The 22,997-nt window shown below is 55.4% G+C and overlaps 2 protein-coding genes across 8 annotated transcripts in view; one reads left to right on the top strand and one right to left on the bottom strand.

Annotated features, from left to right (window-relative positions):
• ACD (ACD shelterin complex subunit and telomerase recruitment factor) overlaps window positions 1-2,095 on the top strand; it is a 38,787-nt gene extending 36,692 nt beyond the window's left edge. For all 6 annotated transcript variants that reach the window (XM_084644410.1, XM_084644408.1, XM_084644409.1 and 3 more), the window contains 2 exons: window positions 111-187; window positions 1,153-2,095. In XM_084644410.1, the coding sequence (XP_084500536.1) occupies window positions 111-187; window positions 1,153-1,213 (138 nt within the window). In that variant the 3' untranslated portion in view covers window positions 1,214-2,095. The remainder of the gene's footprint in view (window positions 1-110; window positions 188-1,152) is intronic.
• Window positions 2,096-2,413: 318 nt separating this feature from the next.
• CARMIL2 (capping protein regulator and myosin 1 linker 2) overlaps window positions 2,414-22,997 on the bottom strand; it is a 138,545-nt gene continuing 117,961 nt past the window's right edge. The window contains exons 36-41 of one of the 2 annotated variants that reach the window (XM_084644406.1): window positions 15,507-15,543; window positions 11,631-11,702; window positions 10,086-10,406; window positions 6,859-6,966; window positions 4,300-4,416; window positions 2,414-3,925 (exon numbers count right to left, since the gene is read on the bottom strand). In XM_084644406.1, coding sequence (XP_084500532.1) covers window positions 3,771-3,925; window positions 4,300-4,416; window positions 6,859-6,966; window positions 10,086-10,406; window positions 11,631-11,702; window positions 15,507-15,543 — 810 coding nt within the window. In that variant the 3' untranslated portion in view covers window positions 2,414-3,770. The remainder of the gene's footprint in view (window positions 3,926-4,299; window positions 4,417-6,858; window positions 6,967-10,085; window positions 10,407-11,630; window positions 11,703-15,506; window positions 15,544-22,997) is intronic. The other variant, XM_084644407.1, reaches the window with a different exon arrangement.

The following is a 22,997-nucleotide window of genomic DNA, read 5'->3' on the forward strand; positions in this document are numbered from 1 at the left end:
GAGCTGGTGGGGAAGAAAGCTATGCCCGGAGCTCTGCATGGGCTGGAGATATTTTTGAGCTGTGATGTTTAACATAGATTGAACCAAATTGTCTTCCTTCCCTCCACAAGTATGTGAAAACAACCCCGTTTCAATACACCTACAAGGCACCAACACCAGATCTCTGTGCCCGAGTGAACTCCACCAGGTGAGTGCGGTGCGTGGGTCTCCCAGACAGGGCACATCCCAGCTAAGTGGGCTTCTCAAATTCCCTTTGCACCTCATAAGCTGCTCTGCATCCTGTCCAAAGCATCTGGCACGGCTCCAGAGACCCTATTGCCGGTACAGCTGAGGCGAGAGCTGCGCCGGTCCCCCTTAGATTTCACTCCCATCCACCAGCTCCCTCTGACAACAGCTTGGGCTGCAGTGCCATGCTGCTGTCAGGGAGCTGCACTTGCATAGCCCCTACGAACCCAACCTGTGGGTCTCTGGCCATGCAGTGACTGACACTGCTGTGAGCTGGGTCCCCACTGCTTCACTAGGCGGTGGGCTCTCAAACCAAGCCAGTGTGGTTCACACTGTAATACAGAGATTGACTCATGGCCCTCTCCCCTCCCAGTTGCGGTTATCAACATGTGGGTGGTAAGTATGGCAGTTCTCGCCTGTGGGGCGTAGAACTGGAGCGCTAACCCATGTTCCCTCTCTGAGAACACTAATCGCACTTGATTTGTCTCTTCATTACACAGCTTAATTCCTCCCATCTGCAGTGTTCCCCTGCCCACTGGTTCCCTTCCACCCTGGACATACTGTCAGTACCTTCTTCCTTTCTCCCCTCATGGGCAGCTGGCAGTCCCAGCTCTTGGCCAGCTCCAGTAAAGGCAGCCAGGCTGACTCCTGGTTTGAGCTGCTCTTACAGTCCTTGGCAGTGAGTGCTTGGACCCTTGTCAAAGCAGCTGAAGAGAAGCCGTGGCGCCATGTGACCAGCCTCTTTGGGGATTACCAGTCACTGCTGTGTGGAGCACAGCTTGGGCACAGCTGCTCTGGGGTCTCGCTCAGGGGCTCCCTCGGCAGAGTACAGTATTGTTCTGGATGGCAGCCGAGCCCTGCGGTAGGTAAGCACGGCAGCTGCACAGCAGCCGTCCCATTCACTCGTGCTCATGTTTTGGTTGACAGGATCTCGAAGGCGATGCTGCGGTGGGCCTGCTGGGTGATCACCAAAGCTGAGCAGCCCTGAGGCCCTGGTGGAGTTCCAACGTGCTATTCAGAGGTTCTCCTGTTCTTGTTCACAGCTTACCCAAAGGGAAGAGCATGACTCGATATCCCTACAGAGTAGGCTCTCTGGGGCCAAAAGGAAGGTCCGTTGGCACTCAAGTTACCCAAAAGGCACTCCAATCCCCACAACTCCAGCCCAGACTCTTGGAATAGCTACTGTGCCGTATGCTGGGAGTCCCCTGCCACAGTGGGGGCAGCTGAAGGGCTGTGGCTGCTGCAGGGAAGCAGCATGCGTGACCCTTTGCTGGCATGGTGTGACACTGCTGAATTTCAGGCTTAGCTATGGCTGGGAGGGGCAACTGGTTTTCTTCCTGTGCTCCACGAGAAGGGCTGGTGTAGGGAAAGTCAGGTAGACAGGATACCTTGCTGTGGGATATTCTGCTCTCCCTTCTCCCTACAATCACCTCTTCAGCATGTTAAACCCCAGCTGGAAAGCAATGCCCTTCAGTGCTCTGCCTGACCCGCACACCTGCCCAGTCTGTTATTTGTCAAGGAATGCAATGAGCGGGGATAGGAGCAGGCATCTCAAAAGCACACGCAGAGCACCTATGAGCAAGGGGCTTGCTACATCTCCTTACAACCTCCAGCATCCCTTAACTGGGCTAATGCCCCAGCCCTAGGCTCCAGCCAGAGGAGTTCCCATGTTGTAGCAGAGGTTAGGAAAGCACTGGTAGCGTTCCTTATCCGCAGCAGTGCACCCCTCTACCAGTTGCAGCTCTGGAGTCAATGCAGTAGTGTGGTCTTTTAATGCTTTGTTTGATTAGGTTCCTGCTCCGTTTGTTACAAAATATTTCACATGGTTTATGCTTTGGAAATGAAAAATAAAAAGTTGTCTGTTTTTAAATACATGGCTCTGATAGAATATCCTCATCCCCCTCACACACATCAGGTGCAGCAAGGGCCATGCTGCGCAGCTGGAGGGGGAATCAAAGGGACCTCTGTTCACAACACAAATACAGCATCCTCTGCTCTGCTTTGTGCTGGTGGAGGCTGTGGGCCGAGTTGAGCTACAGGCAGGTACTGTCTGTCAGGAGTGGGAACAGCTGTGTATGTGAAATAGCAGGGCTAAGGAAGTTTTGTTGCCTTAAGATAGTGGTTCCTAAACAGGGAGGGGGGTGGGGGGGATGCAGAGAGGGAGCTCTGGTCTTAGCTCCTGGCAGCAGCCCTGATTGCCAGCCCCACCCCCAGCTCTGACCATGGCTCTGGGGACAACACAGATGGGGGGGAGGGGGCTGATGTAAAACATTTGGGGACCACTGCCTGAGGCTGTGAGCCTGGGGACAGAATTACTTGTATTTTTGGCTGCCGAATTTTGATCCAGACTCTAAATTAAATAAATTCTAGCCCTTGTGCTGGTGACAAAAACCTTAGCCAAGACCCAGATGTGAGTGACGTGTCAAGCCTGCAGCCAGCTGGAACCAAGAGCAGGACAGGTCTGAAGAGCTCCATTCCTCGCAGCAGCTTCAATTTAACTATTCCCAGCAGCTCATCTTTGCAGACCCCGAGTTCCTGTGCTTATCAAACCTGCTGCTGCTTCAGAGCAGTTGCTCAGTTTCTGTGTCTAATTCTGCAGTATGCTGAAATGATGGGGCACCTGAAATAAATGCACCAGCAGGAGAAACACACAGGGAGCTACACATGAGGGATTAGTCATGTTCACATTTTAATCAAACCCTCCAGGTTTGTTTTTTTGACTGACTGAGCAGTGCCCCAGAATTTCCAGCCTGCCATGGTGGAGCAGAGCAGAACGCAGAACCAGCATGTACAGAGCACATGGGCTGTGCCTTCAGCCCAAACCCCTGTTTCTGGAAGTGGAGGATCTGCTTGAGTAAGAATGGCAGGATTGTGTATACAGGTTAAATCAAACTGACAGCATGCACCCAGACTAATGGTTGGAGGGGAACAACCCGTTCTGGGCCCCAGAAGAGACAGATTGCTCTGTATTGAGTAGGTTTGGATGTGAGTATCACACGCTGCCGGAAAACCACCTAACACAGCATTGCACAGCCCTGTTGTTCTGGGGCTGTATAATACAAGGCAAGTTCCCATGTATGGCACACACACACAAGTCACTGGCCCATAGCTGTGCATGCATCTACAGAGCCAGATGCTCCAGGAAAAGCTTAGGCTGGTGGCAAACTCAGCTACTGGCTTTTGGCATCTCTGTTTTAGGCAGCTGGAGCTTGTGTAAAGCCAGCTGTGCGCAGTATGAGACTAGCAGAGGGTAGTGGGAGCTGGAAAGGGGGTTCTCTTGTAGATCATTCAGGAATTGTTAGCAGCCCCCCCAGTGGGGCCAGGCTCTGGTCTGTCCCCATTTCCATAGGCAGCACTGATGATCTACACCTGGGAGCACGAAGGGATGGGGAGCAGGCTGGGGGCCTCCTCCCCCATCTCCCCGCTGCCTGGGCCATGGTGCCCTGCACTGCACAGGTGCTTAAGCTGCTATTGCAAATTATAACCCTTCAGCTTGCACTCGGTCGCAGTGGTTTATTGGAAATGACAGCGGGTGGCAGCCCCCACTAACTCATTGTCCCTGGGGGGCTGCTGGCAGGTCTGGAGCCACTGCTCTTTGGTGTATGGCTGTTCTGTGCATTTTCAACCAGTTGTTCCACGGCTTGCGGCCACTCCCCCTGCAGTTCGGCTGTGGCCCTGTGCTCGTCCTGTGGCAGAGAATCTGGGGAAGGGGCCACAAACACAGCATGAGCGAGGGTCACAACAGCATTACTAACTGTAGAGCAACAAAGGGAGCCGGGAGCTGCAGCTCAGCAGGAGGGGAGAGGCCTGTCTGGCTGCTTTAGCCTCTGTGCACCTGTCCCCACAGGGCCAGATTCTCCCCTTTACACCAGTGTAACTGCACTGGCCTCAGGGTGGCCACTCCCACCTCACATTAGTCGGGGGGAGAGCAGGATCAGGCGGGGGGGCAGCATGCAGGTGTAGGGAAGAGGAGTGGACCGGGCCTGCAGGAGGTGCCAGGGCAATGCGGAAGGGGAAAGGGCTCTGAGTTGGTGCAGGTGCCATGCCCATGCTGTAGGGCTAGCCAATCCTTACCCTTCAGTGCTGCCGGGGGGCTGGGTGTGCTGCTCCCTGCCACATCCGCCAGGGAGTTGGGTTGAGGTTTCCGTTTCAGGACTGGCGAGCGCTGTAGGCGCAGGGGGATTTTTACACCTGGAGGAAATACAGCAGTGGGATGTTACCAGCTGGGGGGGCCCACTGGCGGGGCCCGGGGCCCGTGCAGGAGCCTAGGCCACCTCTATTCCTGCTGTTGCAGCACCAATGTCAACAGCACTGAAGCAGATTTGAAGTGGGCTCTGGCCCCTTTCTTCTTGGAGCTCGCAGGTGGGGTCTGGCAGGCTTGAAGGGGTGCACGGGCATGTAACCCATGGGCCTAATAGGGCGATCTCTCTTTACGAGACCCATTGGGGGAGGCAGGCGTGAGCTGTGTCTGGGTCACTGTTGCTAGGCAGATTAAGCATGCCACATCCAGAAGCTTCTGGAATGGGGGGTGGTAGTTTTGGGTCTGCTCCCCCAGGGTCCCTGGTGCAGGCTCAGGCTCAGGCTCCCTGCGGGCGAGCGGTCAGGACGGCGGCTTTGTAGAAGGCCACGGGCCCCGGGTGAGTTGGGAGAAGCTGAGCAGGAAGCAGGCTGGTGGCCCAAACGCTGAAGCGTGTTGTAGCCGGTTCGTGGTCTTGTGACCCCTCTAACAGGGAAGCCTGGGCAAGGCACATTATAGCCAGGGAAACTGGGAGGGAAAAATCACTTCTGTTTTAATTGTCCGTGTGGAATGTTGTTTTGATTTTAGTCAAACTGTTCCTGTTAACTTGTCTCAACTAGTCTGAGGCACCAGCTTTTCTTTAAATGTGATGGGGGAAAGAGTCATTTCTATTTTACTATTCTCAGCTTTGTATTTTCTTGTAACAGGGTTTTCCTTAACCAACCACTCAGTTACGTGTCTAGATTTAAACAGTCAGCTGACTGGCTCGCAGTGCTTTCTGCGGGGGACGAGTCTGCCTGGATTCCAACTGAAGATTCCTACAAGCAAGGGGAGGGAAGATGTTTTAGACTCAGCAAACTGTCTAGATTTGGTTATCAAAGACTCTGAGGCTTAGGTGAACAAAACCTAAGCTTTTGGGAACTCTCAGGTTCTTCTCGCTGTATTTCTGTGGGGACTAAACTGTTCAGATTTTAATTTGTTGTTTTTATTTATGTATAACTGTGAAGGTAATGTCTGTGGGTTATAACATAGCCATGTCATGTCATAAAAAATAGATTTGTTTATCATAAGATTTTATAAAGTTACTTAATTAAATTCCTCTTTAGTTCCTTTTGGGACTTGAATGTGGGGAGGTTGACCCTGTGCAGTCCTTGCTGAAAATCCTTCTAGACTGACCTCTGGGGCTCCAGCTACTTTCTGGGGGAGTGGGGGTTTTTGTTGGCACTGGAGGAGGGTAATGAAGTGAACTCTAGCCCACCAAAGGTTACAAATCGCTCGCTCGCAGGGAGTCTGACCCCACAACAGGAACCCTATGGGACCAGACCCAAAACTACCACCCCCAATTCCAGAAGCTTCTGGATGTGGCATGCTCAATCTGCCTAGCAACAATGACCCAGACACAGCTCACTCCTGCCTCCCACAATGGGTCTCGTAAAGAGATATCGCCCTATTAGGCCCATGGGTTACACACACAAGGTTTCAGAGCGCAGTTACAAACCAACAAAGAGGCCTGGGGCACCTTATAGACTTTATCCGACAAAGTGGGTGTTCACCCCTGAAAGCTTATGCTCCAGTACGTCTGTTAGTCTATTAGGTGCCCTAGGAGTCTCTGTGGCTTTTACAGATCCAGACTAACACGGCTGCCCCTCTGATACTAGTTACAAACCAAGTGAGTGTCGCTGCTGGGCGCGAGCAAAACGTCCCCTAGGCTGGGCACCTTATCTGGCGCGTTTCTGAGCTCCGCTGAGTGACCTGCCTTTTTAAAAAAAACCCAACAACAACAACAAAAACCGCACAGGTTTCAGAGCTGTTTGCGCTGGCAGATGCTGGCTCAGGGCACAAAGCCACAGACGCTTGGGGAGCAGCTCTGCTGCGCTAGTGACCGTCACTGTAGCCGGGGGAGCGGGGTAAATGCGTGCGCTGCTGGGTCATGGGGCACCCAGCTACCCACTTTGCATTCGCACAGTTAGGTACCCTTGGGCACTGCTACCCTGTGGGAAAATCAGCCCCTGTTGTTTCAGGCCCAGCATGCCTCTGCCAGTTCAGGAGCATTTCATTTAGGTGCGCAGGAATTACACCAGGTCAGAACCATAGACTCGTAGGACCGGAAGGGACCTCGAGAGGTCTCTAGTCCAGGCCCCTGCCCTCCCGGCAGGACTAAGTACTCCCTAGACCATCCCTGACAGCGGTTTGTCTAACCTGCTCCTAAAAATCTCCAATGAAGGAGATGCCACAACCTCCCTAGGCAATTTGTTCCAGTGCTGACCCGCCCTGACAGAATGTCCAACCTAAACGGCCCTTGCTGCAATTTAACCCCACTGCTTCTTGTCCTGCCCCCATGTAGGGAGCTCCCACACCAGGAGGAGCTCGGGCCCCAGGGCGCTCCCCACACTCACTCTCCAGAGAAGCCACGCAGCCCTGCTCCCTGAGCTGTTCTTCGTGAACCGAAACGGCGCGCCTGGTGGCCACGTTTTTCAGCCGAGGCTTGGGTTTCAGGCGATTGTCTGAAAAGAAGAGGAGACTGTCTCAGAGAAGCGGCTGCCTCGAGCGGAGCCTGCTCGGTCACTCTGCTGCTGCCAGTCCACCCTCAGGGGGATTCACCGCCTGGGTCACGCTAACCTGGCATCCTGGCTTTCCTTTTGCTGTGCCACAAACATTAACCCCTTCTGAGCCCACTCCGGCTGCATGAACAAGCCGCCCCTGCGCAGGGGTGGGAGCAACTAGGGAACCCGCCCACTCCAATGCCTGCAAAGCAGAACTGAATCCAGCTTGCAGGGCTGCTGCTGAGGCCTTTCTGGGACCAATGCAAAGGGAGAAACAACCAGGACACAGCCCGAGCCGCCCTGCCACCAGCCAGACCCCAGGCACCCACTGCGAAAGGGTTTGGAATGCCCCTGCTGGCAACACGTGGCTCTCGGCTACTCTGCACGCAGCCAGGGACGGAGCCCAGCCCTGCTGCCTGCAGGACCTAGCAGCTGCTCCGCACACCCCACTGGCACCAGGTGAATCAGGTTTCCGGTTAATTTACCTAACTTCACTTAACAGGAGTAGAAGTGGCCACACAGGGGCTTGCCCTATATCAGAGGTGGGCGAACTACGGCCCGTGGGACCATCCTGCCCAGCCCCTGAGCTCCTGGCCCGGGAGGCTAGCCCCCGGCCCCTCCCCCGCTGTCTCTCCTTCTCCGCCGCTGTGCCAGCCATGCGGCTTGTGCCCACCCACCTCCCAGGCTTTCCAATAAGCCTGTCCTGCCGCTCTGAGTGGCATGGTAAGGGAGAGGGGGGCAGTCAGGGGGGGTAGTTGGATGGGGCAGAGGTTCAGGGGGGCGGTCAGGAGACGGGGGGGTTGGATTGGGGGTGGGGTCCTGTCAGGGGGCAGGGGTGTGGATAGGTGTCGGGGTAGTAAGGGGACAGGGAGCGGGGGGGTTGGATGGGTCGGGATCCCAGGGGCGCGGATAGGGGTGTGGGGGTCCCGGGAGAGGGGGATCAGGGGGGGTTGGATGGGTCAGGGGTTCTGAGGGAGGCAGTAAGTGGGAGAAGGCGGTTAGGGGGCAGGGGCCAGGCTGTTTGGGGAGGCACAGCCTTCCCTACCCGGCCCTCCATACCGTTTCACAACCCCGATGTGGCCCTCGGGCCAAGAAGTTTGCCCGCCCCTGCCCTATATCCAACATCACTGGAACCAGTGCCAGCACTGTGCGTGGGCAGGGCCTACAAGCAGGGGTTGCTGCTTTTCACGTCCGTCCACGGTCTCTGCAGGGCTCACCCAGTCCCAGCCGAGGGAACTAGAGTCTATAGCGCCACTGACGGTCAATGGGACTGGCTGGGGTATCACTAGGGACACTGAGGGAACTGGACTCTCTGCTCCCACGCTGCAGCTGATGGGCCAGCAGTCACCAAACCCATCATTCTCCTTATTAACTGAGCACCCGGGCCCTGGACCCAATGCCCCACCAAGCCCAGAGCAGCACTGAACTCCCCTGTTTCGATGCCAAGGCTGAGGCAAGTTGCACTGGCTGGAGAGCTACCTGGCTCAGGGTGAGAACACTCTGCATGCGAGGTTGATGGGCGATTGCGTCTGTCAGCCTCACTACCATTGCCTGAGGCGATGGCTCTCCAGGGCCATAAGCTATCTCTGCACTAGGGGAGTTACTGCTACAGGCCCCAGAGTACAGCCAGGGAAGAGAATAAGCATCCTGTAGGCACTGCATGGCACTGTTCGAATGGCGGGTGGGGTGGGGGGAGCAGGAGCAGGGCAAAACCTTGTCCCCTTTTAGTCACGGGGCTCTGTCCTTGGCCAACCCGAGGCCTGGCACAAGCGAGAGAACCAGACACAGCCCAGGGGAGGGGGGTACAGGGAAAGAGGAGTACTCAATCCCATGTCCTAGCCCCAGGCTATTCTGCCTCTTGGCAGGCCGATGGGAGAAGAGAACTGTGACCAGGAGGAATCTGGATCCAATTTGGTGGTGGTGAAACTTCCACGGTCACGCCGAGGGAAGAATTTACAGGGGCCGTTATTGCTGGAAAGTCATTTGCTTGCCCAGCTGGAACAAAAGCAGTGATGGTTACCTGCCCACTAGAAGCACTGACTGAAAGCAGAGCAGGACGGGCCACAGTCCCACCGTGGGGCCCAGTGGCACGTCAGCCAGGGAGCGTCTGGAATGCCGGGTTGACAGGAACTCTCCCCCTCCCAGCCCAGGCACCTCCCTCCTCACCAAACGCACCCAGCACTCACGCTCCTTTGAGTGTGGGCTTCCCCTCTGTCAGTCTCACTGTGCCCCCCAACACTAGTCAGCCACACGGCGCGCCCCAACCCTGTGTCAGCCTCTCCCCGCTGGCTGCTGGACACAGCTGGGTGTCCGTGTGTCAACATCTCAGTTTGTGTGTTTACTGAGCGAGCGGGAGCGAAGCCAGAGGTTGTGGGGCTATCCTGAACCGGACCTGCGACAGGGCCCCCCCGGGGGAGCCCTCAGCTCTGTGCTGCTCAGGGGCAGGAACTCTGGAAAACCCTTTTCCAGGGTCTGGAAGCCCAAGAGCGAGATCTCAGACACGAGAACCATGCACTTTTTATTCGCCCCCACAGCTGTCCAAGGGCTTGCTCGGTCCCACTCTGCCTCGGGCTCTGCTTCAGTGCAGCCCGCGACCTGCAGCGCGGGCAGGACCCAGGAAAATCCCAGGATGGGGCTGCCTGCTCTGGCACCCCAGCCAGCTCCCACTCCCTAAAAAGAAAAGGAGGACTTGTGGCACCTTAGAGACTAAGCAATTTATGTGAGAAAACCTGGATTTGTGCTGGAAATGGCCCAACTTGATGATCACTTTAGATAAGCTATTACCAGCAGGACAGTGGGGTGGGAGGAGGTATTGTTTTATGATCTCTGTGTGTATATAAAGTCTGCTGCAGTTTCCATGGTATGCATCCGACGAAGTGAGCTGTGGCTCACGAAAGCTCATGCTCAAATAAATTGGTTAGTCTCTAAGGTGCCACAAGTCCTCCTTTTCTTTTTGCGAATACAGACTAACACGGCTGCTACTCTGAAACTTCCCACTCCCTGAACTTCTTAACTCGGGCCCACAACAGATGCAGAATTACATCCTTCACTGAGCCCCAAGACGCTCCCACATCCCATACCGGCAGCGACTGCATCTACGGTGTCCCTGCTAGCGCCCGCGTTGCTCGTTCTCCTTGGTGCAGGGGCAGGCGTGCTCCTCCCAGTCCTGGGCAAGCTGCTGCTCCAGCTCTCTCGGACCTGCTGCTCCGTGGGGCTGCTCTGCTCTTGAACGACAAAGGAGCGCCTGGGGGAAGAATGGAGTTCAGAACACTTGCCCTTGAGCTCGGCATTCAGCTGCTTCCCCAGGGCCTTCCAGGAGAGCCGCACGTCGTTGGGCCCGCGGCTGGGCTCGGCTGCCGCTCGGCCCGCTGCGTCGGCAGGGCCACTTCGCGCAGATGGGTCTGAATGGGAAAGCAAGGGAGAGACGTAAGTTGGCCCCACTCCTGGCTCAGTGGATCAGCAGAGGGAGGCAGGCCCTGCTTTTCATGCCCTGGCCCAGTTCCAGCCCTGACTGTAGTACAGGCCGTCATCCCAGTAACACCAGCCTCACATCTTCAAAGCACTACTCCTCACAACCCATCGGGAGGAATACACTCCTCCAGGAGGAGCCTTGGAGCATGTCATCCCAGCCTGACGGAACCAGTGCATGATTCTTCCCGAGAGGCTGGAGGGAGACCCAGGTGTCTCGAGCCATTGGAAAACCCAGCCCCCTTCTAGCACCCAGTCACCACTTGAAGTCGTTACCCTGCTGTGCCCAGCACGACGGCAGCACACGCTCCACCCACAGGGCCCAGCAGGCTGTGCTTGCCGAGAGAAGGGACACGCGCCAAGGGGCATAGCCTGGGCCAAGTCCTGCCCACACCTCCCCCCCGACATCTCACAAGCCCATTCTACATAGGACCTGTTCTTTAACGTCTCTTTACTGGGAGGAGAGATTTCAGTATTGTGGCCTCTAGTGCTAGTGAGGAGTGAACTGGCCTTCCTGGGTTTCATGCACCATCACTACAGCCAAGCTGGTCTGGGAGGCGGAGAAGGCGTCCCCACGGGACGGACACCAACCCCTGTGCCACAAGCTAAGTACTCTGGCCTGGGGGCAATCAGCCGAGCGCCCCCAACTAATGTGGCTGGGCATGTCCTGTAGGGCTGGGCTGCAGTCCACGCACAGCCCCACGGTGCATGGCTGGGGAGGGGCAATGGGAGGGCCCTATTTTCCAAAGGGTGGCTTTAGCCTCTCATCCCCCAGCCCGTGGGAGCTGTGGGTACAGTCCCAGGTAGCTGTGCAGGACAGGAGCAAGGCTCAGCTTCCAGCCTGTCCCGGCAGAACAGGTCACGTTGTGCCCAAGGACCTGTCTGCGCCTGGCAGGGCAGGGCAGGCTCCCCCACATCCCCCCATCTGGTGCTACCACTGAGATGGCTGGCACTGAGCATGCTGCCCCTGCTCGGCCCACACAGCTCTCCCCTTGAGGTCCCCATGGCCACCCCCATCCAGCTCCGGAAGCCCTGGCTGGGATGATTTAGTTGGGGTTGGTCCTGCTTTGAGCAGGGGGTTGGACTAGATGACCTCCTGAGGTCCCTTCCAACCCTGATATTCTATGATTCTAAGGTGCCTGCAAGGAGAGACCTACCTGTGGACATGGAGTGTGCGCGAGATTTCAAGGCAAGGGGAGGGGAGCCTGCCGAGCTGTCCATGATGTCTCCTGGAAACACAAACATCTGCATTCAGGGAGCAGCACTGAACACTCAGGGGACCTTCCCCTCGCCCCCAACCACACAATTGTAGGGTTGAGCCCAAGGAAGGAGCTGTGAAGCCGCTGGGCTGAAAGCAACTGACTGCCCTGCTCTGACAGGGCCTCCAGAAATGGGCTCTGTGCTTAATGGCCACCAGGAGCCCCGCAGCCTGTTTATAGGTAAGATGTGAGGGTCCCTTTGCTGCCAGCCCTGCAGGCTCCCCTGGGGTGTGAGTAGGGTTTGGCGTGGAGTCTCCTGGAATCGGCATCGATCTCCCGGTGACAATTGAAAGCAATCTGGGAGATTTTAATAGGATAGTTTAAGAAAATGATATTCTGTTATGTTGGGGGAAAAAGAATCTCCTGTGCTAGTTTGTCAGAGTTGGCAACCCCAGATGTGAGCCACGCCAGGCTCTTGCCTCTCACACATTGTTCCCAGTAACAAAGATCCTGCAGTGCCCCCCCACTCCGTGCGCACGCACTCACTCTCTCTACACCCCCCACCCTTGGTCTTCAGTGGATGTGCAAAGGGGTAACTGCAGGGTAACAAACAATTCCGTTCTTGCTGCATGAAAGGAAATGGCCTCCCTTGGCTGGGCGGACACACGTAATCTGAGCACTTGAGGCAGCAAGCTCTGATGTCCCTAGACAGCCACGAGCTACGCCCCACTAGCGTGAGCTGACCCCCCGCCCGCCCAATCTCCCATGGACACACCCTTGCTTGCTGCTCACAAACTTCCCATGCAGACAAGCCCTTAGACACAGCAGCTGGGACTGGGACCGGGGGGAGCAGATCTGGGCTGTAAGGAAGAGCTCTGGGGGTTTTCAAAGACAGGCATTGCTGAAAGCAGAACTGCACTTTACACTCTCTATGGCAGTGGTACTCAAACATTTTTACTGGCAACCCCTTTTACACAGCACGCCTCTGAGGGTGACCCCCTCCAATTAGAAACACTTTTTACTATATTTAACACCATTATAAATGCTGGAGGCAAAGCAGGGTTTGGGGTGAAGGCTGACAGCTTGTGACACCCCCCATCCCCGTAATAGCCTTGTGACCCCGAGGAGTCCTGACCCCCAGTTTGAGAACCCCCACTCCATGGATTGCAAACCCTTCCCTTCCAACCCTACCCTGCTCCTTAGCAAGGGCCGGGGGCTGGCCCCAATAATGCAGCACCACAGCCATGCTGCCTATAGGAGCGCTCAGGTGCCGGACCCCCTGGAAAATCAAGCCAGGAGGCAGTGCCCCTCCTGAGCCCGGGAGCCTGAGCGCAGGGGGATAACTGAGAAACGGGTTTACCTAGCCGCAGGGAAACATTGACCTTAGATACTGGGGTGGGGGGAAACTTGGGGCCTGGTTTTCAGAAGCCCTGAGCAGCCCGGTGCTCACTGGCTTTGGTTGGAGCTGTGTGCGCTCAGGGGTCTGATGTGATCAGGCACCGGAGCCGCCATGGGGAGCGTGGAACTGGCCCCCTGCAAGCGCCTCATAGTTCGGCTGAGGCCTGCACTGGGCCCTTGCATGGGCATATGCTACACAGTGACTTGAAACCACTTCAGTTACGCGGTATAACCACCCTGCACCCCCGCGGGGACACAGTCTGGTGTAAGGGGCCTTTTTGTTGGTTTAGTTTATGGCACTTGGAAAAGCCACGCCAAACCCAAGCCTTATGCTGGTGCAAGTGTGTCCACACGGGCCATTCAACTGGTGCAACGACAGCACTCGAGCTAGTCCCATGTGACACTACTGGTCGCACCTGGCTGCACGCTCTCCCGGCTGGTACTTCAGACTCATGACATCAGGCCTTGGTGCAGAGCCAGGGATTTCCCCCCGCCTGGCTGGCGCTGCTGGAGTGTGGCATGTGAACCCTCCCGCCTCTGGGGGACGGGCTTCTTGTGAAATTCACCTCCATAGTCTTATGTGCACTCTTGCCTCCTCCTGCAGCAGGGGAGCTAGCAGCTGCTCAGCTTGGGAACGTTGAGATAGCCGGTGTGCGCTTCTTCCCGTGGGATGCCCTAGGGGCCGGCGTACTGGCTTGTCCCCAGCTGGCCCCTAGGGCTTACCCTGGCTGAGCACAAAGTTACGGGCACGGGCTCGTCTCTGGCACTTTTAAGCTAGGGTGACCAGACATCAAGTGTGAAAAGTCAGGACGGGGGTGGGGGGGGTAATAAGAGCCCATATAAGAAAAACACCCACAAATCGGGACTGTCCCTATCAAATCAGGACTTCCGGTCACTCTACGCCAGGCACTTCTCAGCGTTTGCTCTCAAAGCACATTTACACAGGAGCTCAATATCATTAGCTCCACTTTGAAGTTTGTGAACTGAGGCTCGGGGGGGGGGGGGGGCGTGAAATGACTGCTCAGGGCCCGCTCCTGTTGCTGGGCCGGTCAAGAGGAGTTCTGCCCCTGGCTTCAGAGGGAGCAGGCTCTGGCCCTTAGCTGGCAGTGGCCCTTCAGGATCTCACGTTCTTTCCGGCTGTTTGTAAATTCTGAGGCCTAGGACACAATTCGCCAGAGAGCTGGTCATTTTTCCAGCCCTGGCTCGAAGTGGAAAATGCATTTTTGACCAACACAAAAGCGTTTGCGATCATTTCCAAAAAAATTAATTGTCCAAAAAAAATTTAAAAAAAAGTTTTGAACCTAAATTTGTGTTGCCCGGGGACCAGAGTCTGCCACGCTGGCTCTGGCCAGTACTGGAGAGGTCAGGAAGTGGAAGCCCCTTCCCCCAGGAATGCCCCAGGCCTATTGTAGAGAAGGGGGAATTCCGGCCTGTCTCCAGCTGGAGATCTGATCTGCCCAGCACTACGCAGGCGGACTGCAGCGAGGCTGATGGCCACGGGACAGGGAGAGTGAGCCTGAGCCTAGACCTCTACAGGAATCGCCTCCAGAGCTAAACCCCCACAGTACTGGCAGAGGACTCACCTATGGACCTAGCCTGCTTCTGTGCTGGGACTAGAGAGCGCAGCGTAGCTGGCAGGAGTAGCGCTTAGAGAAGGGATCTCCCCCGATTCATCTCTGCTACTCCACTGTGCACTCCCCAGAAAGCTAGCACAGGCCGCCACTGCTGTTTGAAGCAGCAGGTTGTCGTAGAGGAGGGCTACCCAAGGCGGGGGCCCCCTGGGCACCGGGGGCCCCTGCTGCCCTATCCAACCCCCCTTCTCCTTCCTGACTGCCCCCCCAGAACCCCTGCCCCATCCACCCCCCTGTTCCCCGCCCTCTGACTGCCCCGCCCTCTATCCACGCCCTCGACCACCGCTCCAAACCCCGGGCCCCCTGTCCAACCCCCATGCCCGGAGGTGCTATAGTCACACCGCCCAGAGCACCGAGTCAGGCCGCGGCTCTGCAACTGCACTGCCCGGCTGCCCACAGCACCGCGCGGGCGGTGGGGGAGGGGGAACAGCAGGGGAGGGGTCGGGGGCTAGCCTCCCGGGCCAGGAGCTCAGGGGCTGGGCAGGAGGGTCCTGCGGGCCGGATGTGGTCCGCAGGCCCTAGTTTGCCCAACTCTGCCCTAGGATATTCAACTGGCCAAGACCTTGCAGGAAAAAGGGCTTGCAATGCCAGGCAAGGCAAATAATGGCAGCTCTTCCCCAGTGAGAGAAATGCTGCTTGCATATGTTTTAATGTCTTTGCAGAGTGCTTAGCATTTCTCTGCACCAACCCCTGCCAGAGACTGTCCGGGCCCTGACGCCTTCTCTGGGCTCCTATAGCCTTGGCCTGAGGCCCAGTGGCCCTGATGAAGACTGGCAAGAGGTAGGATGCATCCGATGTCACTTACCATCTGAACCAGCTTTTTTGATCTCTCCTTCTTTGCTCTGCAAAACAAACGGAAAGAAAACCCCATCACAGGCAGAACCTCCTGCTAAAACACGCCCTCCCGCCCGGGACTGCTGATACTGCTAACCGGGGTCTGAACTACAGGGAGAAAACGAAGAAAGGGACAGCTGAGGCTGAACGGGATGGAAATCCCCCATGGCAGCAGAGACTTCCTGGACACCACACTGGCTGGGACATTTCCAACGGAACCGGCTAAAGCATCAGCAAACCCACGCTAGGAAACCATCCTTCCTGAGCCTGGGGATGCAGGCCGGATGGGACCAGGGGAAACTTTCCCCAGCAGCTCATTTCCATGATCTTCACCTGAAATGTTGTTGGGATGGAAGAAGCCAAACTCTCCATCCAGCCACGGCCTCCCCCAACTCCACTCAGTCCGGGTGTAAGCATCTGGCCCAGCAGCCGAGCATGCAGGAGGCGGCGACTTTCCAGGGAGTGGGGAAGCGCTGGAATGCGTCACCTAGGCAGCTGGTGGAATCTCCTTCCTTAGATATTTTTAAGGCTTGACAAAGCCCTGGCTGGGATGATTTAGTTGGGGATTGGTCCTGCTTTGAGCAGGGGGCTGGACTAGATGAATCAGAGGCCTAGAGGCCAGAGGGGATCAAGGACTGCCTGACCTGGGTCTAGTCTCTGCCCCTGGTTTACCTTGGTGCTGCTGCGAAGAAGGCACTTTCTTAACCTTCTTCTGCCCCGTAGATGAGGAGCGGTGCTGACTAGTCAAAGGCACCGGGAGGTCGCCGCACACCGATGCCGTTGTGCCGACTCGGAGCGGCGCGCCGGAGCCGGGGTCAGCGCCAACTCCATGAGAATGGCCCGGAGCCCAATGTCTCTTTCTCTCTTAGTCCGAGGTTTAAACAACTTGCAAATATCTCAGCAAACAGCGTAAACAGTCTGCGTGTGGATCACTCCTTGGCACAGATCGCCTACAAGTGTCGCCCGCCTTAAAAGCCGGGGCACAGGGCATGCCCCGGCCTGGGTACTCTAACTAAATGAACTAACTAACAGCGAACTAACGACAGGTAGTAGCACTGAACGAACGAAAAGTTCTGGGGACGAGCTACAGCAAAGCTGGAGCAGCACAGTTCCAACGCACCTTCACGGGCGGCAAGAAGGAACTGAGCATTTGCTGCATCACCTGGCAAGTGCTTCCTAGAATGTGACGTCAGAGAGGGGTGGAGAAGAGACCGGGCCCATGGACTGGGAACCAGAGGAGGATGGTGCTCTGCGCACGGCACTGAGACAGGGGAAGTGCTACCATTAGAGTGACCCGACAGCCCATCAATGACACCTGCGGACAGTACCACTTGACTGGGGGTAGGGCTGAAATAGTGCGGAGGGATTTAGAGGGATTAGAAACACAAGTAGGAAATAAAAGAGGCCAGTCTGGGCCAGTGCAGTTCAACCCACAGTGAGGGGACAGGCTGATGCACAGAGCGGGGCAGCAGCCACAGCCCATGAGATTGGCAGTGACTGTGGGCAGAGGCAGGTTTGCAATGTGCTCAGGGTAACATCAAAACCCAGTGCAGGGGCATCGCCACCCAGGAGCAGTGAGGCGACAGTCTGTCAGCATGGGACACCGGTGAGGCTGCTCTGAGAATACTGGCCTTGGTCACGCCACCAGGCAATCCCAAAGAGCTAAGCAGCCAAGAAAGGGGAGTGAGGGAGGAGGCAAGGTGAAGGAACAACCATCACTGTAAAGTCACTGACTATAGCTGTGAGTGGGAGGGCCTAAGAACTGCCCATGAGAGGCATTTCTACACCGGGAACCCACTCATCTCAATGGGATTCTTCCTGCCAACTTCCTCCAGCTCTGAATCAGGCCCCGCGACAGCAGAGGAGTTCATGGGCTGGCCCGAGGGGGCACTGCAGAGAGTGAGGGCATGAGATGGAGCAAAGGAAAAACAAGCTGTGAAATGATCTCCTACGAGGAGAGGTGGAAACTCCATTGCTTGAGTCATCTAGAACTGGGTAGCGCAAAGACCTGGAGAATGGCCCACAGGGAACAATTCTACCCTGGCTGCTGGCATGGACTAGCCTTTCCCAGCTGTCTGTGTGTTCTTATGGGACCATCTACTCTATGGGCATTGGCCCTGTGGCAGCCCATGCTACATAACGAGGCCTTCCGACACAAGGGCAATACTAGTGCTCCCGAAGAGGGAATTCCATAGCAAAAACACAGGGGCAGCTCTCGGGGAGGTGCAGGTATCTCTACAGAAAGGCAGCTGATGCGCTTATGGGAATCAGGCATCCAGAAAGATCAGCCTTGGGAACGTTCAAGCAACCAGCGCCGGGGCCTGCCTCCCCCTGGGCACACAGGAAAGGAGGGAAGAGTAGGAAGAGTCTCCCTGCCCCTCCAGCTCTGCAGCAGATCATCAGCTCATGATGAGTCAGGGTTGCCTAACCTCTCCCCAGCCACAGGCCATGCTGCCAACGTGCCAGGAGGCTGAGGGCTGAACCCATGGGCGCCGACTCCATGGGTGCTGCAGGGCTGCAGCACCTATGGGGAAAAATTAGCAGGTGCGCCGCACCCACCGTCAGCCGAGCTCCCCCAGCCCCCATCTCCTCCTCCTCCCACAAGCGCGCTGCGTCCCTGCTCCTCCCCCTCTCAGCGCCTCCCGCCCACCGCCTACCAGCTGTTTGGCGGCACTCAGGACTTTCCAGGAGGGAGGGGGAGGAGTGGGGATGTGGCATGCTCGGGGGGAGGAGGCAGAAAAGAGGTGGGGCAGGGGCAGGGACTTGGGGGAAGGGGGCGGAATTGGGGCGGGGCAAGGGTGGTGCAGGGGTGGACAGGGGCAGAGGGGAAGTTGGCGCCTATGGCTGAACCTGAATGTGATCAAGGCAGTTGGCATGGCACCGGTGGCATTCATGCATGATCTCAGCAGGACCATGGCTGTGCTGCCATATTAAAGAGGAAGCCAGCCATGGGAGGCAGTTAGCTAGCAGGACGACCTACTGTTGCTCTAAAGACTCTCAGGAAAATCCTGGGCACATACAAGGGTTAGACAAAGACGTGACACCTCAGCAGACCGGTCTAGATGGGCTCCAGGACAGAGATCTGACTGGTCACTTCTACCTGCTGGTCCTAGGCTGATCAAACGTGTGTTTCCTAAGCATCATATGCAAAACAGCATTCACATTCTACACAGGGGTACCTGAGCACCTTCCAGTAGTGCATTGAGCAACATGACTATGATCAGTCCCATGTTCGTTCTCTCAGCCTTGGCCTATGGCAGGTGCACCATGGAGGGCCTTGTTTCAGTCGGGCCATTTTGATGTTATACATTGCTCTGAGTTTATGTTGGCAAAGGCAAGGTTCAAGAAACATGGCTGGCACTGGAGGAGAAGGTGGGAAGATTTGTGATGACCCTTAGCTCCTGGGGGAGTTCCAGGACCAAGCCCAAGAAAGTTCTGCCTCCTGCACAGCCAAGCTTCCCCCTTGTGGCAGAGAGTTCCACTGTGCCTGAGGAGCAGGGTTGTTGACCATGACATCTTCATCCCACAATGTTAGCAGATATCCTGGGCATGGACCACTTGAAGATAAGGACTGAAACCTCGAATCGGATTCTTTTTCCTATGGGAAGCCAGTGCAGAGAGCAGGTCTGATGTGAATCTGCCTCATGGAACCTGCACAAGATGCACTCATTCTTCCTGCTTGGGGGCAGTGTCAGGACATGCTGCTGACCTGCCATTTAACATGTATATTGGGGCAGCACCCACGGGTCCCCATTGGCATCACCATGCTGGATGCACGCAGGGAGACACCCTCTCTGCCCAAAGACCTCACATCAAAGAACACAGCTGTAATTTTGTGCACTTATGCCCTCATGACTCTGCAGCAAGCAGCCCCACTCCATCCCCTATAGGGCTGTCCAACACATACGTACTTGGTGGTAATGAGGAGCAGCAATGCAGATGCTTAATGAAGGGCTTCTCTCAATTCCAGAGGGAGGAAGGGAGAGCTGTTCCCACAATCCCCTGCCTTTCGCAGCAGAGTTGGAAATATTCACGGAAGAGCTGGGGAAAAACACATTAAGCATTCTGTGCATTTGAGCCAATGCAATGCCGAGTCCCCATAGCTCCCACAGCTTCTCTGCTCCTCCTCACAGGATATTTCCTTTCCAAGGGGATGCCCACCGGCTCTGCTCACAGAAGGCTTCCATTCACCTTTTGCTCTTGGCCCCTGTGGCCTTTCAAGACAACCCTGTAGGCTGGCACCTTCCTTGTCAATATCGGCACATGGTGTTGCAGATTTTCATGGGACAAAGTGGAGATGCAGCCTCTTAATTTGTGCTCACAGGTCACAGACTCATAGAATTATAGAAGATTAGGGTTCGAAGAGACCTCAGGAGGTCATCTAGTCCCACCCCCTGCTCAAAGCAGGACCAACCCCAGCTAAATCATCCCACATGTGTTTGTCAAGCTGGATCTTATAAACCTTGAATGATGGAGATTCCACCACCTCCCTAGGTAACCCATGCCCATAACAAACCGCACACATAAAAGGCAGCACTCAGCTATCCACCTGGACACCTGCCATTAGCAGCTGCAAAACACAGTTATTCATGCTTACAAAATGAGAGGATATTGCTGAAAATCAGAGCAGCTGCATTACAACAAAGCAAGGTTCTGGAGTCCTAGTAGATTCTCAAACTGCCCCTTGAGTCTCTAAAAAAAGAGCCCACAGGAATTCTCCTCTAACAGGCCCTGCTTCAAGCTACATATCACCTTACTCACCTGGAGCCACTAGCCATGTATGTTAAACACAAGCGTCACCCCCAGACCCCTCAGTGCAAAGTGGCAAAGGGCACACCATCCCTTGACACATCAGGCCTGACCCACTCATTGCCCTGCACATTGTCATCATCTGTACTTAAAAGGTGTCGTGTGAAGTCTCATACACTGACTGGTGACACGCTGGTCCTGATAATCACTGTGCAATGTATGGACAGGCTGCGTACAAACAGCTAGAGATGCATGCTGGGAATACGTTCAGAAAGCCCAGCTTGCCCTAGACAAAAGGAAGAGGGATTTACTTGTCTGACCAGCTTGACCACATAGAACAATGAAAGGTACATTTACATAGAAGGTAAACAAAGCGAGCAAGTGGGGGAGATGACTGCTTAATGATCATGACAGGGGCTGGAGTCTGCACCCCAAGACGCCATCCTGGCTCTTGAAACAGAGACATTGGGGTAATAGGAGCAGGGGCAAAGGGACGTTCAAGTCATTCATCTCCTAAGGGAACAATGAAACCTGTACATGGATTCTGTGAGGGCTGGGTCCTGGCTGGAAAATCCCATCAAACTGGAGACTGCTGACAACTTGGGGTAAGGAAGAAACAATGTTAGGCAAAGCTACATCTTACTGAATTCAGTTTTAGACCCTAGAAAGTGTGTTGTTCTGTTTTGTTTATAACCCTTTCGAAGCCAGAAATCACTTCAATCTAGGGTCTCTGTTAAACATACATATTCGTTTGATTACAAGCCATCTCCAAGCTGGAGTTACATGCTCAGCTGAGCTACCTAGCTGGTCTGTGCACTGGCTCTTTGGAGGCAGCGAGCTTGGGATCAGCTCTGAGAGTGTGTGACGAAGCAGGGAGTTTTCTTGTTGTTTTCAATGGTTTGCATGAAGAGGGCATGGGACTCCGTTTCCCTGTGTGCTACTGGTTTAATGAGATGGTGGGAGTGGGAATTTGTTGTTATAGAGGGCCAGCAAATGGGCCGGAGAATGGATACCCCAGCAACTAGTGACCAGGAGACCCCGCTTGGGAATCACAGCTAGTGTGAAGACAATGGGCTGCGGAGAGAGAACCCTGGTGACCTGACCAGACGGTTCCAGCCAGAGGGAAAACAAAGGTCGGATGAGAGGAGAGGAGGCCCAGGCATCCTGTTTACCTGGGACAGAAGCAGGACTTGGGGGATGGTGATATCAGATGCCCAGCTGGAAGGAGGGGGTCTCAGGGCTGGGAGCAGAGAGCAGCTAGAGCCCAGCTGGAGGCTGGAGAGATCTAGATATACTGTCCTGAGTATTGCTAGGCCTGAGGCCCTGAGAGAGTCTCCTAGGCTATGTTCAGACGCTCAATAAACCCTCCTGTTTTACACTGGCTGAGAGTCACTCCGGTCTAGAGATCGGGGTCGCATTATTTCCTCTGGGTTTGGAGGCCCCAGAGTTCCAGAGTGAGTGGACTCCCTGAGGGGGCCCAGGGCAGAGACAGGCGCGGTTCCAGAAGGTGGAGGAGCCTACGGCTTAACCCCAAGAGAGAGTGGACCTCTGAGAAGGGCTGTCGCACTGAAGGGGGTTCCTCCCAGGGACTGTACGGAGCCGAGAGAGAGCACAAGTCCTGTGAGTCCATGACAGCGTACAGTCAGAGGGATGGGCCACTGCAGGGGAGTCAGTTTTGGGGGCACTTGGGACCAGAAGGGCTGTTGGGGTCACCCTACAAGGAGCAACCCAGGGGACCCCACTGTGCTGTGAGCATGCTGCTGGTGGCGGGGCTCTGAACCAAAGCTTCCCAGCACAGACACACCCAGGGCTCCGGGGCAGGTGGTGACAACCCCTCACTGGGCTGGGTGAATCCCCAAAGCCTCACAACCAGCCATCAGGATTATTCATTCCATGGCAGAACGCTTTACCCATGCCAGCTCTCTGCATTAGGTGAGGTCCCAAAAGCTGTTGCTGTATCCGTCCTACAGACAGTTCTGCTGTATCAACGTCCCCATCTGTTAACATGCCACAGGTTTGCCATGGAGCAAATGCTCTGTCAGACAACTTACTGCCTGAACCAGTGAGTTCATGCCTGCCTGGGACACACCACGCTCTGGGAGATTTACTGCTCATGTAAAGGGCTCATCTCAGAAGGAGCAGAGACTGGGAGTGGCTGGGTCACTACAAAAAATAATTTTCCCTCTCTTGATACTCACACCTTCTTGTCAACTATTGAGAATGGGCCACATCCACCCTAATTGAATTGGCCTCATTAGCACTGACCCCCCACTTACTGGAAAACTCCCATCTTTTAATGTGCTGTATATTTATACCAGCTTACTGTATTTTTCACTCCATGCATCTGATGAAGTGGGTTTTAGCCCATGAAAGCTTATGCCCAAATAAATTTGTTAGTCTCTAAGGTGCCACAAGGAATCCTCATTATTTTTGTTCAGACCAGAAAGGATCACTAGATTATTTTGCTAGCTGGAGCAGTTGTCACACTGCTGGCACATCCCTTTCTCAGTGTCCCCACACTTGTGTTTTCACGAATGGTGAATGGGCGCGTTAAGCCTTTGCACCGAGAAGAGAGTATGCTGTAGCAAAAACAGTTAACCCTACACTGCATGTAACCACATCACTGTGACAGAGGGCACAGAACTCACACCTTCCTGCTTGCCTACCATCTCAGTTAATGGAGAATCACCACTAGCTGTTGGCAGTGGAGGGC

The sequence above is a fragment of the Lepidochelys olivacea genome (assembly GCF_965140295.1).
Source record: "Lepidochelys olivacea isolate rLepOli2 genome assembly, chromosome: 12".
NCBI classification, from domain to species: Eukaryota; Metazoa; Chordata; order Testudines; family Cheloniidae; genus Lepidochelys; species Lepidochelys olivacea.